This window comes from Panulirus ornatus, chromosome 15 (genome assembly GCF_036320965.1).
Source record: "Panulirus ornatus isolate Po-2019 chromosome 15, ASM3632096v1, whole genome shotgun sequence".
In the NCBI taxonomy this organism is placed as follows: Eukaryota; Metazoa; Arthropoda; class Malacostraca; order Decapoda; family Palinuridae; genus Panulirus; species Panulirus ornatus.
Window position 1 is genome coordinate 28,479,547 of NC_092238.1, and position 14,140 is coordinate 28,493,686.

Below are 14,140 nucleotides of genomic sequence, written 5' to 3' on the forward strand. Positions count from 1 at the left end.
CACTCAGTCTCTAGCTGCCATGTATAATGCACCGAAACCACAGCTCCCTTTCCACATTCAGGCCCCACAAAACTTTCCATGGTTTACCCCTGGTTTACCCTGGTTCAATCCACTGACAACACGTCGACCCCACTATACCACATCATTCCAATTCACTCTATTCCTTGCATGCGTTTCACCCTCCTGCATGTTCAGGCCCTGATCGCTCAAAATCTTTTTCGTTCCATCTTTCCACCTCCAATTTGGTCTCCCACTTCTCCTCGTTCCCTCCATCTTTGACACATATATCCTCTTTGGAAGCGGAAGTGAACCATAGGGTGGGGGAGGGGGCGAAAATTCTGGGAGCCTTGAAGAATGTGTGGAAGTCGAGAACATTATCTCGGAAAGCAAAAATGGGTATGTTTCAAGGAATAGTGGTTCCAACAATGTTGTATGGTTGCGAGGCGTGGGCTATGGATAAAGTTGTGCGCAGGAGGGTGGATGTGCTGGAAATGAGATGTTTGAGGACAATGCGTGGTGTGAGGTGGTTTGATCGAGTAAGTAATGTAAGGGTAAGAGAGATGTATGGAAATAAAAAGAGCGTGGTTGAGAGAGCAGAAGAGGGTGTTTTGAAATGGTTTGGGCACATGGAGAGAATGAGTCAGGAAAGATTGACCAAGAGGATATATGTGTCGGAGGTGGAGGGAACGAGGAGAAGAGGGAGACCAAATTGGAGGTGGAAAGATGGAGTGAAAAAGATTTTGTGTGATCGGGGCCTGAACATGCAGGAGGGTGAAAGGAGGGCAAAGAATAGAGTGAATTGGAGCGATGTGGTATACAGGGGTTGACGTGCTGTCAGTGGATTGAAGCAAGGCATGTGAAGCGTCTGGGGTAAACCATGGAAAGCTGTGTAGGTATGTATATTTGCGTGTGTGGACGTATGTATATACATGTGTATGGGGGGGGGGGTTGGGCCATTTCTTTCGTCTGTTTCCTTGCGCTACCTCGCAAACGCGGGAGACAGCGACAAAGTATAAAAAAAATATATATATATATATATATATATATATATATATATATATATATATATATATATATATATATACATATATATATATATATATATATATATATATATATATATATATATATATATATATATATATATATGCATAATCACATACATACATATACATATATACACATGTACATATTCATACTTACTTGCCTTTACCCATTTCTCAGCGCCACCCTACCCCACAGGAAACAGCAATGCCACCCCCTGCGACAGACAGGTAGTGCCACAAAATGCACAGAGAAAGGCCATATCTGCTAGCATCCACATCTAGGCCCTACAGACCTTTCCATGGTCTACCCCAAACATGTTACATGCCCTAGTTTAGTCTAATGACAGCAGGTCGACCCCAATATACCATATCATTCTAATTCACTCTATTCTGTGCACACCTTTCATCCTCCTGCATGTTTAGGCCCCAATCGCTCAATATCTTTTTCACTCCATCCTTCCGCCTCCAATTTGGTCTCCCACTTCTCCTTGTTCCCTCCACTTCTGACATATATATCATGTCAACTTTTCCTCGCTTATTCTCTCCATATGTCCAAACCATTTCAACACACACTCTTCTGCTCTCTCAACCAAACAAATTTTATTACCACACTTCTCTCTTTCTCTTTCATCATTTACTCAATCAAACAACATATTGTCCCCAAACATTTCATTTCCAACACATCCATCCTCCTCCGCACAACCCTACCTATTGTCCAAGCCTCACAACCATATAATACTGTTGGAACTACTACTACACAATTTTGCTCTCTCTCTGAGATAATGTTCTCTCTTTCCAAACATTCTTCAGTGCTCCAGAACCTTTGCCTCCTCCACCACCCTATGACTTACTTCCACTTCCATGGTTCCATTCTCTGCCAAATCCTCTCCCACTTCCCCCAATTTTTCTCCATTCAAACTTACATCCCAACCAACTTGTCCCTCAACCCTACTGAATCTAATAACCTTGCTTATATTTACGTTTACTCTCAACTTTCTCCTTTCACACACTTATCTAAACTCAGTCACAAACTTCAGCAGTTTCTTTCTCAAATCAGCTACCAGTGCTGTATCATCAGCAAACAACTGACTCGCTTTCTAGGCTCTCTCATTCCCAACAGGAAGCATGCTTGCCCCTCTCTGCCAAACTCTTGCATTTACCTCCCTAAACACCCCTTCCAAAAACAAATTAAACATCCATTGCAACATCACACACCCTTGCTACAGACTGACCTACACTGTAAACAGATCAACCTCCTCTCTTCCTACTCGTACACATGCCTTACACCCTTGATAAAAACTTCTCACTGTTTCTAGCAGCTTTCCTCCAACACCATATATTCCTAAGACCTTCCATAAAGCATCTCTATCAACCCTATCATTTGCCATCTCCAGACCCATTAATGCCACAAATAAATACATCTGCTTTTCTAAGTACTTCTCACATACATTCTTCAAAGCAAACATCTGATCCACCCATCCTCTACCACTTCTGAAACCACACTGCTCCTCCCAAATCTGATGCTCTGCATATGCCTTCACCTTCTCAATCAATACCCTCTCCTACAATTTTCTAGGTATACTCAACAAGCTTATGCCTCTAGTTTGAACATTCACTTTTATCCCCTTTACCTTCATATAATGCTTACCAAATCATTAATCTTTATCTATCTAACTATTGAAAAACTTTGATCTTACATCTACTCTCTTCAAGATCTTTTCTTTCATTAATTTTGCAGAACTGAAATCCATTATCCTTCCCTCATAGTCTGACAAAAAGGCATGAACACCACTCCCTGGAACAGACATGCCACCAGACATATTTGGGAAAGAAATAGTATGACATGGGGATCAACTTCCCTTTATATATTCATTGTGTAACCATTCTTCAAATTCCAAATCTAGCCTCAGATATAGCCTACAAAAATCACTTCATAATTATCTTGTTAAATTCTTTCATACATATTCACAAATTCTCACACAAGTGAAGTATCTTCTCTTTATTTGGAAGGTAATACTGGTAGGGAGAATTTCCAACAACCTGCTTCTTGGTCCTCCCCCTCTTAATCATCTGTGACCCAGACAAGCATAAGATTTATAAGGAGTATTCATCTTCCCCTATCCCCAGGGATAATCACAAAAAGATCTCCAAGCAAAATCACACACACATACACACACACACACAAATAGAAACCTAAATGTATAATGAAGAAATCATACACATTGATACAAAAACAATTATATCATCCCAGGTAGCACTTGATGCTATCAAGACAGCTATTGAATTTGTCATTAATTTTTCACTGTACTTCAAGACATCTTACATTACAAAATAAGTCAAGACCATGGTATGAAAGCAGTTCCTGCATGAGGCATCCTGTTGTATTGGTACATACGCACCAGACTGTGATTGACTTATCTAATTAAATTCACATATACAAAAATCAATCAGAATTCAACTTACCTCACTGCTATTAGTTGTTGCTAAAGATGCAATACGCATTATGAAGCCAAAACAGATGAATATAAAGTCTTCATCTGACCCATCTGCCATTCTTCTAGCTTCTTCCATAAAATGTGAAGGTCCCAAATTTCCCAAACCTAACAGTCGTCCTGCAGTTGGTTGTTTATAAAATTCTGCTGCTGTACACTGATGACAAAACAAAATACTTTATCACATTAAGAACAAAACTTTTAAGGTTTCAATGAATCCTGTGTCAACCAGCCACTACGAAAAACATATACTCCACAGGCCTTCTAACCATTTTATAAAAGAAAGAGGCAGGAGGTCAAGAGAAAGGTGCAAGAGGTGAAAAAGAGGGCAAATGAGAGTTGGGGTGAGAGAGTATCATTAAATTTCAGGGAGAATAAAAAGATGTTTTGGAAGGAGGTAAATAAAGTGCATAAGACAAGGGAGCAAATGGGAACTTCAGTGAAGGGGCACATGGGGAGGTGATAACAAGTAGTGGTGATGTGACAAGGAGATGGAGTGAGTATTTTGAAGGTTTGTTGAATGTGTTTGATGATAGAGTGGCAGATGTGGGATGTCTTGGTCGAGGTGGTGTGCAAAGTGAGAGGGTTAGGGAAAATGATTTGGTAAATAGAGAAGAGGTAGTAAAAGCTTTACAGAAGATGAAAGCCGGCAAAGCAGCAGGTTTGGATGGCATTGCAGCGGAATTTATTACCAAAGGGGGTGACTGTATTGTTGACTGGTTGGTAAGCTTATTAAATGTATGTATGATTCATGGTGAGGTGCCTGAGGATTGGCGGAATGCTTGCATAGTGCCATTGTACAAAGGCAAAAGGGATAAGAGTGAGTGCTCAAATTACAGAGGTATAAGTTTGTTGAGTATTCCTGGTAAATTATATGGGAGGGTATTGATTGAGAGGGTGAAGGCATGTACAGAGCATCAGATTGGGGAAGAGCAGTGTGGTTTCAGAAGTGGTAGAGGATGTGTGGATCAGGTGTTTGTTTTGAAGAATGTATGTGAGAAATACTTAGAAAAGCAAATGGATTTGTATGTAGCATTTATGGATCTGGAGAAGGCATATGATAGAGTCGACAGAGATGCTCTGTGGAAGGTATTAAGAATATATGGTGTGGGAGGAAAGTTGTTAGAAGCAGTGAAAAGTTTTTATCGAGGATGTAAGGCATGTGTACGTGTAGGAAGAGAGGAGAGTGATTGGTTCTCGGTGAATGTAGGTTTGCGGCAGGGGTGTATGATGTCTCCATGGTTGTTTAATTTGTTTATGGATGGGGTTGTTAGGGAGGTAAATGCAAGAGTTTTGGAAAGAGGGGCAAGTATGAAGTCTGTTGGGGATGAGAAAGCTTGGGAAGTGAGTCAGTTGTTGTTCGCTGATGATACAGCGCTGGTGGCTGATTCATGTGAGAAACTGCAGAAGCTGGTGACTGAGTTTGGTAAAGTGTGTGGAAGAAGTCAGTTAAGAGTAAATGTGAATAAGAGCAAGGTTATTAGGTACAGTAGGGTTGAGGGTCAAGTCAATTGGGAGGTGAGTTTGAATGGAGAAAAACTGGAGGAAGTGAAGTGTTTTAGATATCTGGGAGTGGATCTGGCAGCGGATGGAACCATGGAAGCGGAAGTGGATCAATGGGTGGGGGAGGGGGCGAAAATTCTGGGGGCCTTGAAGAATGTGTGGAAGTCGAGAACATTATCTCGGAAAGCAAAAATGGGTATGTTTGAAGGAATAGTGGTTCCAACAATGTTGTATGGTTGCGAGGCATGGGCTATGGATAGAGTTGTGCGCAGGAGGATGGATGTGCTGGAAATGAGATGTTTGAGGACAATGTGTGGTGTGAGGTGGTTTGATCGAGTGAGTAACGTAAGGGTAAGAGACATGTGTGGAAATAAAAAAAGCGTGGTTAAGAGAGCAGAAGAGGGTGTTTTGAAGTGGTTTGGGCACATGCAGAGAATGAGTGAGGAAAGATTGACCAAGAGGATATATGTGTCGGAGGTGGAGGGAACGAGGAGAAGAGGGAGACCAAATTGGAGGTGGAAAGATGGAGTGAAAAAGATTTTGTGTGATCAGGGCCTGAACATGCAGGAGGGTGAAAGGAGGGCAAGGAATAGAGTGAACTGGAGCGATGTGGTATACCGGGGTTGACGTGCTGTCAGTGGATTGAATCAAGGAATGTGAAGCGTCTGGGGTAAACCATGGAAAGCTGTGTAGGTATGTATATTTGCGTGTGTGGACGTATGTATATACATGTGTATGGGGGGGGGTTGGGCCATTTCTTTCGTCTGTTTCCTTGCGCTACCTCGCAAACGCGGGAGACAGCGACAAAGTATAATAAAAAATAAATAAATAAAAAAGTTTGTTGAGTATTCCTGGTAAATTATATGGGAGGGTATTAATTGAGAGGGTGAAGGCATGTACAGAGCATCAGATTGGGGAAGAGCAGTGTGGTTTCAGAAGTGGTAGAGGATGTGTGGATCAGGTGTTTGCTTTGAAGAATGTATGCGAGAAATACTTAGAAAAACAAATGGATTTGTATGTAGCATTTATGGATCTGGAGAAGGCATATGATAAAGTTGATAGAGATGCTCTGTGGAAGGTATTAAGAATATATGGTGTGGGAGGAAAGTTGTTAGAAGCAGTGAAAAGTTTCTATCGAGGATGTAAGACATGTGTACGTGTAGGAAGAGAGGAAAGTGATTGGTTCTCAGTGAATGTAGGTTTGCGGCAGGGGTGTGTGATGTCTCTATGGTCATTTAATTTGTTTATGGATGGGGTTGATAGGGAGGTGAATGCAAGAGTTTTGGAAAGAGGGGCAAGTATGAAGTCTGCCGTGGATGAGAGAGCTTGGGAAGTGAGTCAGTTGTTGTTCGCTGATGATACAGCGCTGGTGGCTGATTCATGTAAGAAACTGAAGAAGCTGGTGACTGAGTTTGGTAAAGTGTGTGAAAGAAGAAAGTTAAGAGTAAATGTGAATAAGAGCAAGGTTAATAGGTACAGTAGGTTTGAGGGTCAAGTCAATTGGGAGGTAAGTTTGAATGGAGAAAAGCTGGAGGAAGTGAAGTGTTTCAGATATCTGGGAGTGGATCTGGCAGCGGATGGAACCATGGAAGCGGAAGTGAATCATAGGGTGGGGGAGGGGGCGAAAATTCTGGGAGCCTTGAAGAATGTTTGGAAGTCGAGAACATTATCTTGGAAAGCAAAAATGGGTATGTTTGAAGGAATAGTGGTTCCAACAATGTTGTATGGTTGCGAGGCGTGGGCTATGGATAAAGTTGTGCGCAGGAGGGTGGATGTGCTGGAAATGAGATGTTTGAGGACAATGTGTGGTGTGAGGTGGTTTGATCGAGTAAGTAATGTAAGGGTGAGAGAGATGTGTGGAAATAAAGAGTGTGGTTGAGAGAGCAGAAGAGGGTGTTTTGAAATGGTTTGGTCACATGGAGAGAATGAGTGGGGAAAGATTGACCAAGAGGATATATGTGTCAGAGGTGGAGGGAACGAGGAGAAGTGGGAGACCAAATTGGAGGTGGAAAGATGGAGTGAAAAAGATTTTGAGTGATCGGGGCGTGAACATGCAGGAGTGTGAAAGGCGTGCAAGGAATAGAGTGAATTGGAACGATGTGGTATACCGGGGTCGACGTGCTGTCAATGGATTGAACCAAGGCATGTGAAGCGTCTGGGGTAAACCATGCAGTGTGTGGGGCCTGGATGTGGAAAGGGAGCTGTGGTTTCGGTGCATTATTACATGACAGCTAGAGACTGAGTGTGAACGAATGGGGCCTTTGGTGTTTTTCCTAGCGCTACCTCACACACATGAGGGGGGAGAGGGTTGTTATTCCATGTGTGGTGAGGTGGCGATGGGAACAAATAAAGGCAGACAGTATGAATTATGTACATGTGTATATATGTATATGTCTGTGTGTGTATATATATGTGTACATTGAGATGTATAGGCATGTATATTGTGCATGGGTGGACATGTATGTATATACATGTGTATGTGGGCGGGTTGGACCATTCTTTCGTCTGTTTCCTTGCGCTACCTCGCTAACACGGGAGACAGCGACAAAGCAAAAATAACCTCCAGAACTAAAAGAATGACACATAAGTGCTGATGGTAACGATAGTAAGATATACATAAATGTTTTTAATACAGAGAGGGAACAAGAGAAAGGGAATAGAATAAAATATAAACAAAAGCAGTAGTAGTGCTTCTGCCAGTAGAGTACTTTCTTCTATAATGGTGTGGGAAGGTATGGGAGGTGTTATACTGATGGATCTAGGCCCTGACTAGCAGGGAAGATCTTCATTATTTATGTAAGTACATGATTATGATCATTTATCCATGGGGATAAGTGGAAAAAGGTTAATTCCCATGTATCTCCAACATCTAATAAAAGGTGACTAAGAGGGGTGGTAATGGAGGGCTGGAATCCTTCCCCTTTTGCATTACTTTTCAAAGCAAGGAACAGAGAAAACCAAGTGATAATTTTTTTCCTTTAGGACTTATTCATCAGTTCCTGATGCTACCTTGCTCATGCAGGAAATAGCAAACATGTGCAAATTCAAAATTATAAGTTTTTTCTGTTACCTCACTTTACATATGCTACACATATTACACACTTTATGATTTTAAGCATGCGTGATTCACACATCCCATACATAACATTTACATATCTTTTTCATATTTCACGCATTTTTTTATATTCTTTATCCATTACCTATGTATTTCTTAACAATTCCACACACTAAATATATTAACATGAATAAAGGAAAAGTAATCATATTTTCATTAAATATATAATCAATTAGACAAAAGAAACCATTTCCTTTGTGGTAAAATTGACTGCAGTAGTTGCTCCATAAGTGACACTTACCAGCATGATAACACAGTTATGATTTCTTTGATGACTTATGGCTAACAGTAATATCTGATGGATTCTTCCAGCTGTGTCATTAGGTTCCTAATGACATATATGGATAAACTGCAGAGTCATACATCAGCTGGGAATTCAAAATGAGGGCACTATGGTTAGAGCTATATTTATGAGGCAGCAAAGAAAGGGCCAAAGAAAATCAAGCAGTACACCAAGTGCAAGGGCTCTGTGTACTGACTATAATCTTGTTGAATTTCCATAAAGGTACAAATCTATGAGGTATCTAAGATATCTAATTTGTACAAAACATGGTTATTTCAACTACACCCAATCATGATATTTTTCCTGAAATTTCCCTATGGATAAAAGTCCTCTGACCTGGTACCCACAGCATATCACTGGTAAACTGGTTGAGGCATGGGGCCTTAGACCTCAAGGTCTACTTTTGCCTCCTCAACTGGTGACACTGGGTAACAAGTTGGTCTCTGTGGATGAAGCCACCTGTAGACCATTCTAGTGAGAGGCAAACCTCTTAACTGCATGGATCAGCACCCTAACTTCTAAGAACACAGTTCAGTATTGTCCCTGATGATCAAAACTCTGGTCCAAACAGAATACCTCAACTGTGAAATACTTGTAAAAATCACTCACAATAATACATGAGTATCATAATATAAGCAAGTAATGAAAGGGTAACAGATATGTGGTAATAAAATGAGTATAGATGAGAGAGTAGAGGAGGGTGTGCTAAAATGGTTTGGACATAAGGAGAGAATGAGTGAGGAAAGGCTGACAAAGAGGATATATGCATCAGAAGTGTAGGGAACAACCAGGACTTGGAGATCAAATTGGAGATGCAAGGATGACGTGAACATTTTTTTGAACAATTGGGTCCTGAACATGCAAAAGGGTGAAAGGTGTGCATGGAATAGAGTAAACTGGAACAATGGGATGGAGTAAATTGGAACAATGTGGTATACTATGGTCAACATACTGTCATTGGACTGAACTAGGGTATGTAAAGTGTCAGCAGTAAACTATGGAAAATTAAGTGGGGCCGGCTGTGGATATGAAACTGTGGTTTCTGTGCATTACAAATGACAGCGGGAGAATGAATGTGAGCAGATGTGGCCTTTCTTCGTTTGTCCCAGGCACTACCTCACTGATGTGGGACATGGCGATCAATTATGAAATAAAAAACTTGAAAGTTATTTGTGGGGCCAATCACAGCCAAACAAAATCGAAAACTGCTGCCATATTGAGAAAGCTGGTACCTGTGGTGGTTCTAGATATGTTATTCCTCAAGAAAGAAAAAAGTGTTTACAATTTATGTCTCGGGAAAAGGATACTGAATCAGCATGTTTTAATGCTAAAAATGAAGTCAAGACATGACATGTCACAATGTCACACATACCTGGACTGCACCTGGCTGAACATAGCAAGAGAACTGCTTCATACCACATCAACTCTACACTGCGATGTCATAGGTTCTGTGTAGGTTACTGAATAGTCACATACTTTCCGTAAGCAAGCAACAGTTAGCCTCATGTTTTACAAAGGTTGGAATAAGGGAGTCCTGAGATACAGCATATTTTTGAGGACAAAACAGCACTGTAATCCATCATTAAGCAAGTGCTCTCTTGGAAGCTTATAGTTATCAGTTTCTATAAAAGAAAAAATACAGAAATTTATAATGACATAACTATTTGCATATTTCAAGTAAATTACTCACTTTTACAGGCTGTACTTTAACATGAGTTTGTTTAAGAGGGCTGACACCAGAATTAGCCACCTCTTGTATTTCTTCCTCTTCTTCCTCTGCTTCATCACTTTCATCATCATCATCATCCTCATCCTCCTCTTCCTCTTCACTGTCAGGTTCTTCATCATTTTCAAGAGTAGCAAGAGCTTCTAAACGATCAATATCTTGCAGCACAATTACAAGACTCTCTCGCCCTTCTTCACCTATAATGGTTTACCCACAAAAGCCAAAAACATCAGTTTCTACATCAAAGATGAAAAAGATATAATACTTGAGACTTTTTGAACATCTAACAAGATCTACTAAATGTTTCTTATTCACTTCATAGCATACCCACTTTTTCACACAAAGTAATAAAAAATTACAGAATCTAATGTAAAGGAAGACAAGAGTAATCACGTTCACAACATGGATAAAGGATGCTGTATACTTAAAAGACACATAAAGGAAAACCTTATATCAAACAAAACAGTAACACAGAATTATTTTCCATGAATGTGGCCTCTAATATGTACATGTGTATATATGTATATGTCTGTGTATGTATATGTATGTATACGTTGAAATGAACAGGTATGTATATGTGCGTGTGTGGGCGTTAATGTATACCCATGTGTATGTGGGTGGGTCTGGCCCATTCCTTCATCTGTTTCCTTGGGCTACCTCACTAACGCGGGAGACGGCGATCAAGTATAATAACATAATCAATTCTTTCTTTTTTCTTTTAAACTATTCGCCATTTCCCGCGTTAGTGAGGTAGCGCTAAGAACAGAGGACTGGGCCTTTTTTGGAATATCCTCACCCGGCCCCCTCTGTTCCTTCTTTTGGAAAATTAAAAAAAAAAACAAGAGGGGAGGATTTCCAGCCCCCCCGCTCCCTCCCCTTTTAGTCGCCTTCTACGACACGCAGGGAATACGTGGGAAGTATTCTTAATCCCCTATCCCCAGGGATAAATATAATAAATATCACATCAATATCCCTGAGAATAAGAGAGGAAGTATACTATCTGTATATCTCTTACATGATTTATAAATAAATAAGAGGAACAAAGGAATGAAAGATAAGGATTTTCCTGTAAGGATCAGTCATGTGGTCTTTGTGCTAATTCATTAAGGTGAAATAAAGTTAGCAGGTTATCCCTGGGGATAGGGGAGAAAGAATACTTCCCATGTATTCCCTGCGTGTCGTAGAAGGCGACTAAAAGGGGAGGGAGCGGGTGGCTGGAAATCCTCCCGTCTCTTTTTTTTCCAAAAAAAGGAACAGAGAAGGGGGCCAGGTGAGGATATTCCCTCAAAGGCCCAGTCCTCTGGTCTTAACGCTACCTCACTAACGCGGGAAATGGCAAATAGTATGAAAGAAAGAAAAAGAAAAAGATAGCAGGTATGAAAGAAAAGAAAAGGTCACATCACTTAAGGGATCCCAGGAAAAATGTTTCTTTTCCCATGTTGTGCCCTATTGGTATGCCAATGGTAATGGAGCAATCATGAAAGCCTAACTAGCTGGCGATTAAAAAAATTTGCTTGTGTAAATCTCAAGGACCAGTCTAAGAACACTCAAACTGTAAAATGAAATATTCAAAGACATGAAGAAGTATTACTTACAAAAAACTGTGGAACCATCAATATTCATACTTTTGGAAATGAGACAAATGAAATATAAGATATGATGTAAAAGGAAAGTATACGTATCAGGGTTCAGCAGAAACAAGACGCTGAGGAAAAGAGAAGAATAAATAGGGTGGAGGTTATGTGTTGATATACAATGATGTTAACAATGGAAGAATTCATAAAAGATGCAAAATAGGTGGATGATTAATGATTTGTACCCTGAACATTAAAGATGAGAAACATATATATGACAGACGCATCTGCCATATCAAGGGCAATTGAAAGAGAAAGATTGAGTAATTACACCACTTACCAAACTGGTTATAATCAAGATTAAGAACCTCAAGATTTTCCTTGTTTATCATGCTATGGGCAATAGCAAGGCCACCTGCAACTGCAATTTCATTGCTGTCCATGTGTAGCTCCTGAAATTAAATGAGTAAGGATGTCATTGTAAGAAAAATATGTGACCATTCTTACTGTAAGCATACTGATTTTAGATAAAATTAACAATAATTCATTTACTTAATGCATGTAAAAGTAACAGGTTTAAGTTTCATAAGTATAATTTTTCTCTGCTAACACTGTAACACTAATCCTATGCATACCAGTACAAATCAAGAAAATAGGTTTAAACCATGAAAAATCAAGTTTAACTTGGCGACATAACTAGAAGGCTCCTACATAACCAGTAAAATGTTTATGAAATCACTGACAGAAAGCCTCCCTCAAACTGGTACTAAACTCCTATAACACTTTGATGGAGAGACTGACAAGTGATATCAAGAGCAGAGCTTGTATAAATAAATGAACAAACAGCTGACTGAAGGCATCTCAGGGCTTTAATACTGATTTTCTCCAAAGGACACTCATGACAGTCACCTGATTATTACACCCTGAATGAGATGGAAAGTGCCATATAGGCAAATGGTCTAACATCACTGTTCTGTGGAATATTCATTAACATGGAAGAGGCTAGCACTGCAATTCCTCTATCATATTCAGAGGCTCCAATCTTAATAAAACATATCACTTTATTATCAGAAACCTACTATGATGATAATGAATCAATACTACAATTTCCAGAGCTTCCTCACTCTTTAAAAGTATTAATAGCAGTCATACTGTAAGGTCATCTAAATCTTAAATGTGCCAGAGAAAAGAGGATGGATGAGATCAAATTGTTCTTCTTGATACTTTAAAAAATATTACTTTTATTCGATTGGATGCATTCAATAAAAGTGCAGTACATTTGAGAACATTTCAGTTTAAATAGTCACATACTTACTACAAATCTATGCCATAAATAAAAAAAAAAAAATAAAACAATAAACATAAAAAAAGCAGTACATCCCACGATGATATAAAATGTGTGAGTTTAATGTTGACAAGTGTTATGTACAACAAAGAGAGATTGTGTATTTGTGGGCAGACTGCCAGTAGTCAATGTGTGGGTGAGGCATGAAGAAAAAAGAATGATAAGTAGTAGTTATCAGCTGAGACATTCTTCATCTTCACTGAAGCAGGTAAATACATGGTTAGAACTCTTTTATCAGCAAACTCTCCCATGAGTTAAAATATAAAGCCATTCATGCTTGTAGCAGCATCCCATGCATTGTGACTGAATGCTACAGCCTAAATTTCTTCCATACACCATACAGTCTATGTGGAGATATCAATCAAAGAGGCCTGTACATAATCTACACCCTCACATAATGTAATATTTTGTGACACTTTTACAAGATAGAAAAAAAAAAAAATAGAGATGAAAACCCTAATAATCATATTCATTTGTGACAATAACACTTCCAAAAATACTCCACATTTCACAATACATGTCCACTGAAACCACAATAGTACAATCTTATCAACACAATGTTACTTTACTTTTGCTAGTAACCTTTGATGAAGAACTCTAGACCAGCACATGAAACAATATGACTGCCATAAGTTTCTTCTACAAAACAAAAATGAACTACCACAGTTATGGTAAATACAAAAGCACTAAAGTTGAAACTAGTATACAAGAAAATGCAATTTGAATTATTAAATCCAGACAACTAAGAATACATAGATATTACAATTTCTAGTATGAACTACCGATTACAAATATTTTGTATATACAATTGTCAAACCAAATCACAGTACCTGCAGTTTTCTATGTCCTGAAGCCAGAGCTTTGGCAATATGCTTGGCTCCAGCAGTTCTAAGGAGGCAGTCACCAAAATTTATCACTTCAAGGTTCTGCATAGACGGTAATTTGTCTGCCATTGCACTTGCCCCTTTAGGAGTAAAAGTGCTGGGAAACAAACCATAATCTGTATTAGATAAAGACAAAGTCCATCTATCTGATATCAATAAACCTTACTGATCT

The 14,140-nt window shown here is 39.4% G+C and overlaps 1 protein-coding gene across 1 annotated transcript in view; it reads right to left on the reverse strand.

Moving 5' to 3' along the window:
* The window catches only part of LOC139753805 (ran GTPase-activating protein 1-like), a 37,758-nt gene that overhangs the window by 14,007 nt on the left and 9,611 nt on the right, over positions 1-14,140 (reverse strand). The window contains exons 6-9 of the mRNA XM_071670685.1: positions 13,915-14,065; positions 12,080-12,191; positions 10,130-10,362; positions 3,510-3,695 (exon numbers count right to left, since the gene is read on the reverse strand). Coding sequence (XP_071526786.1) covers positions 3,510-3,695; positions 10,130-10,362; positions 12,080-12,191; positions 13,915-14,065 — 682 coding nt within the window. The remainder of the gene's footprint in view (positions 1-3,509; positions 3,696-10,129; positions 10,363-12,079; positions 12,192-13,914; positions 14,066-14,140) is intronic.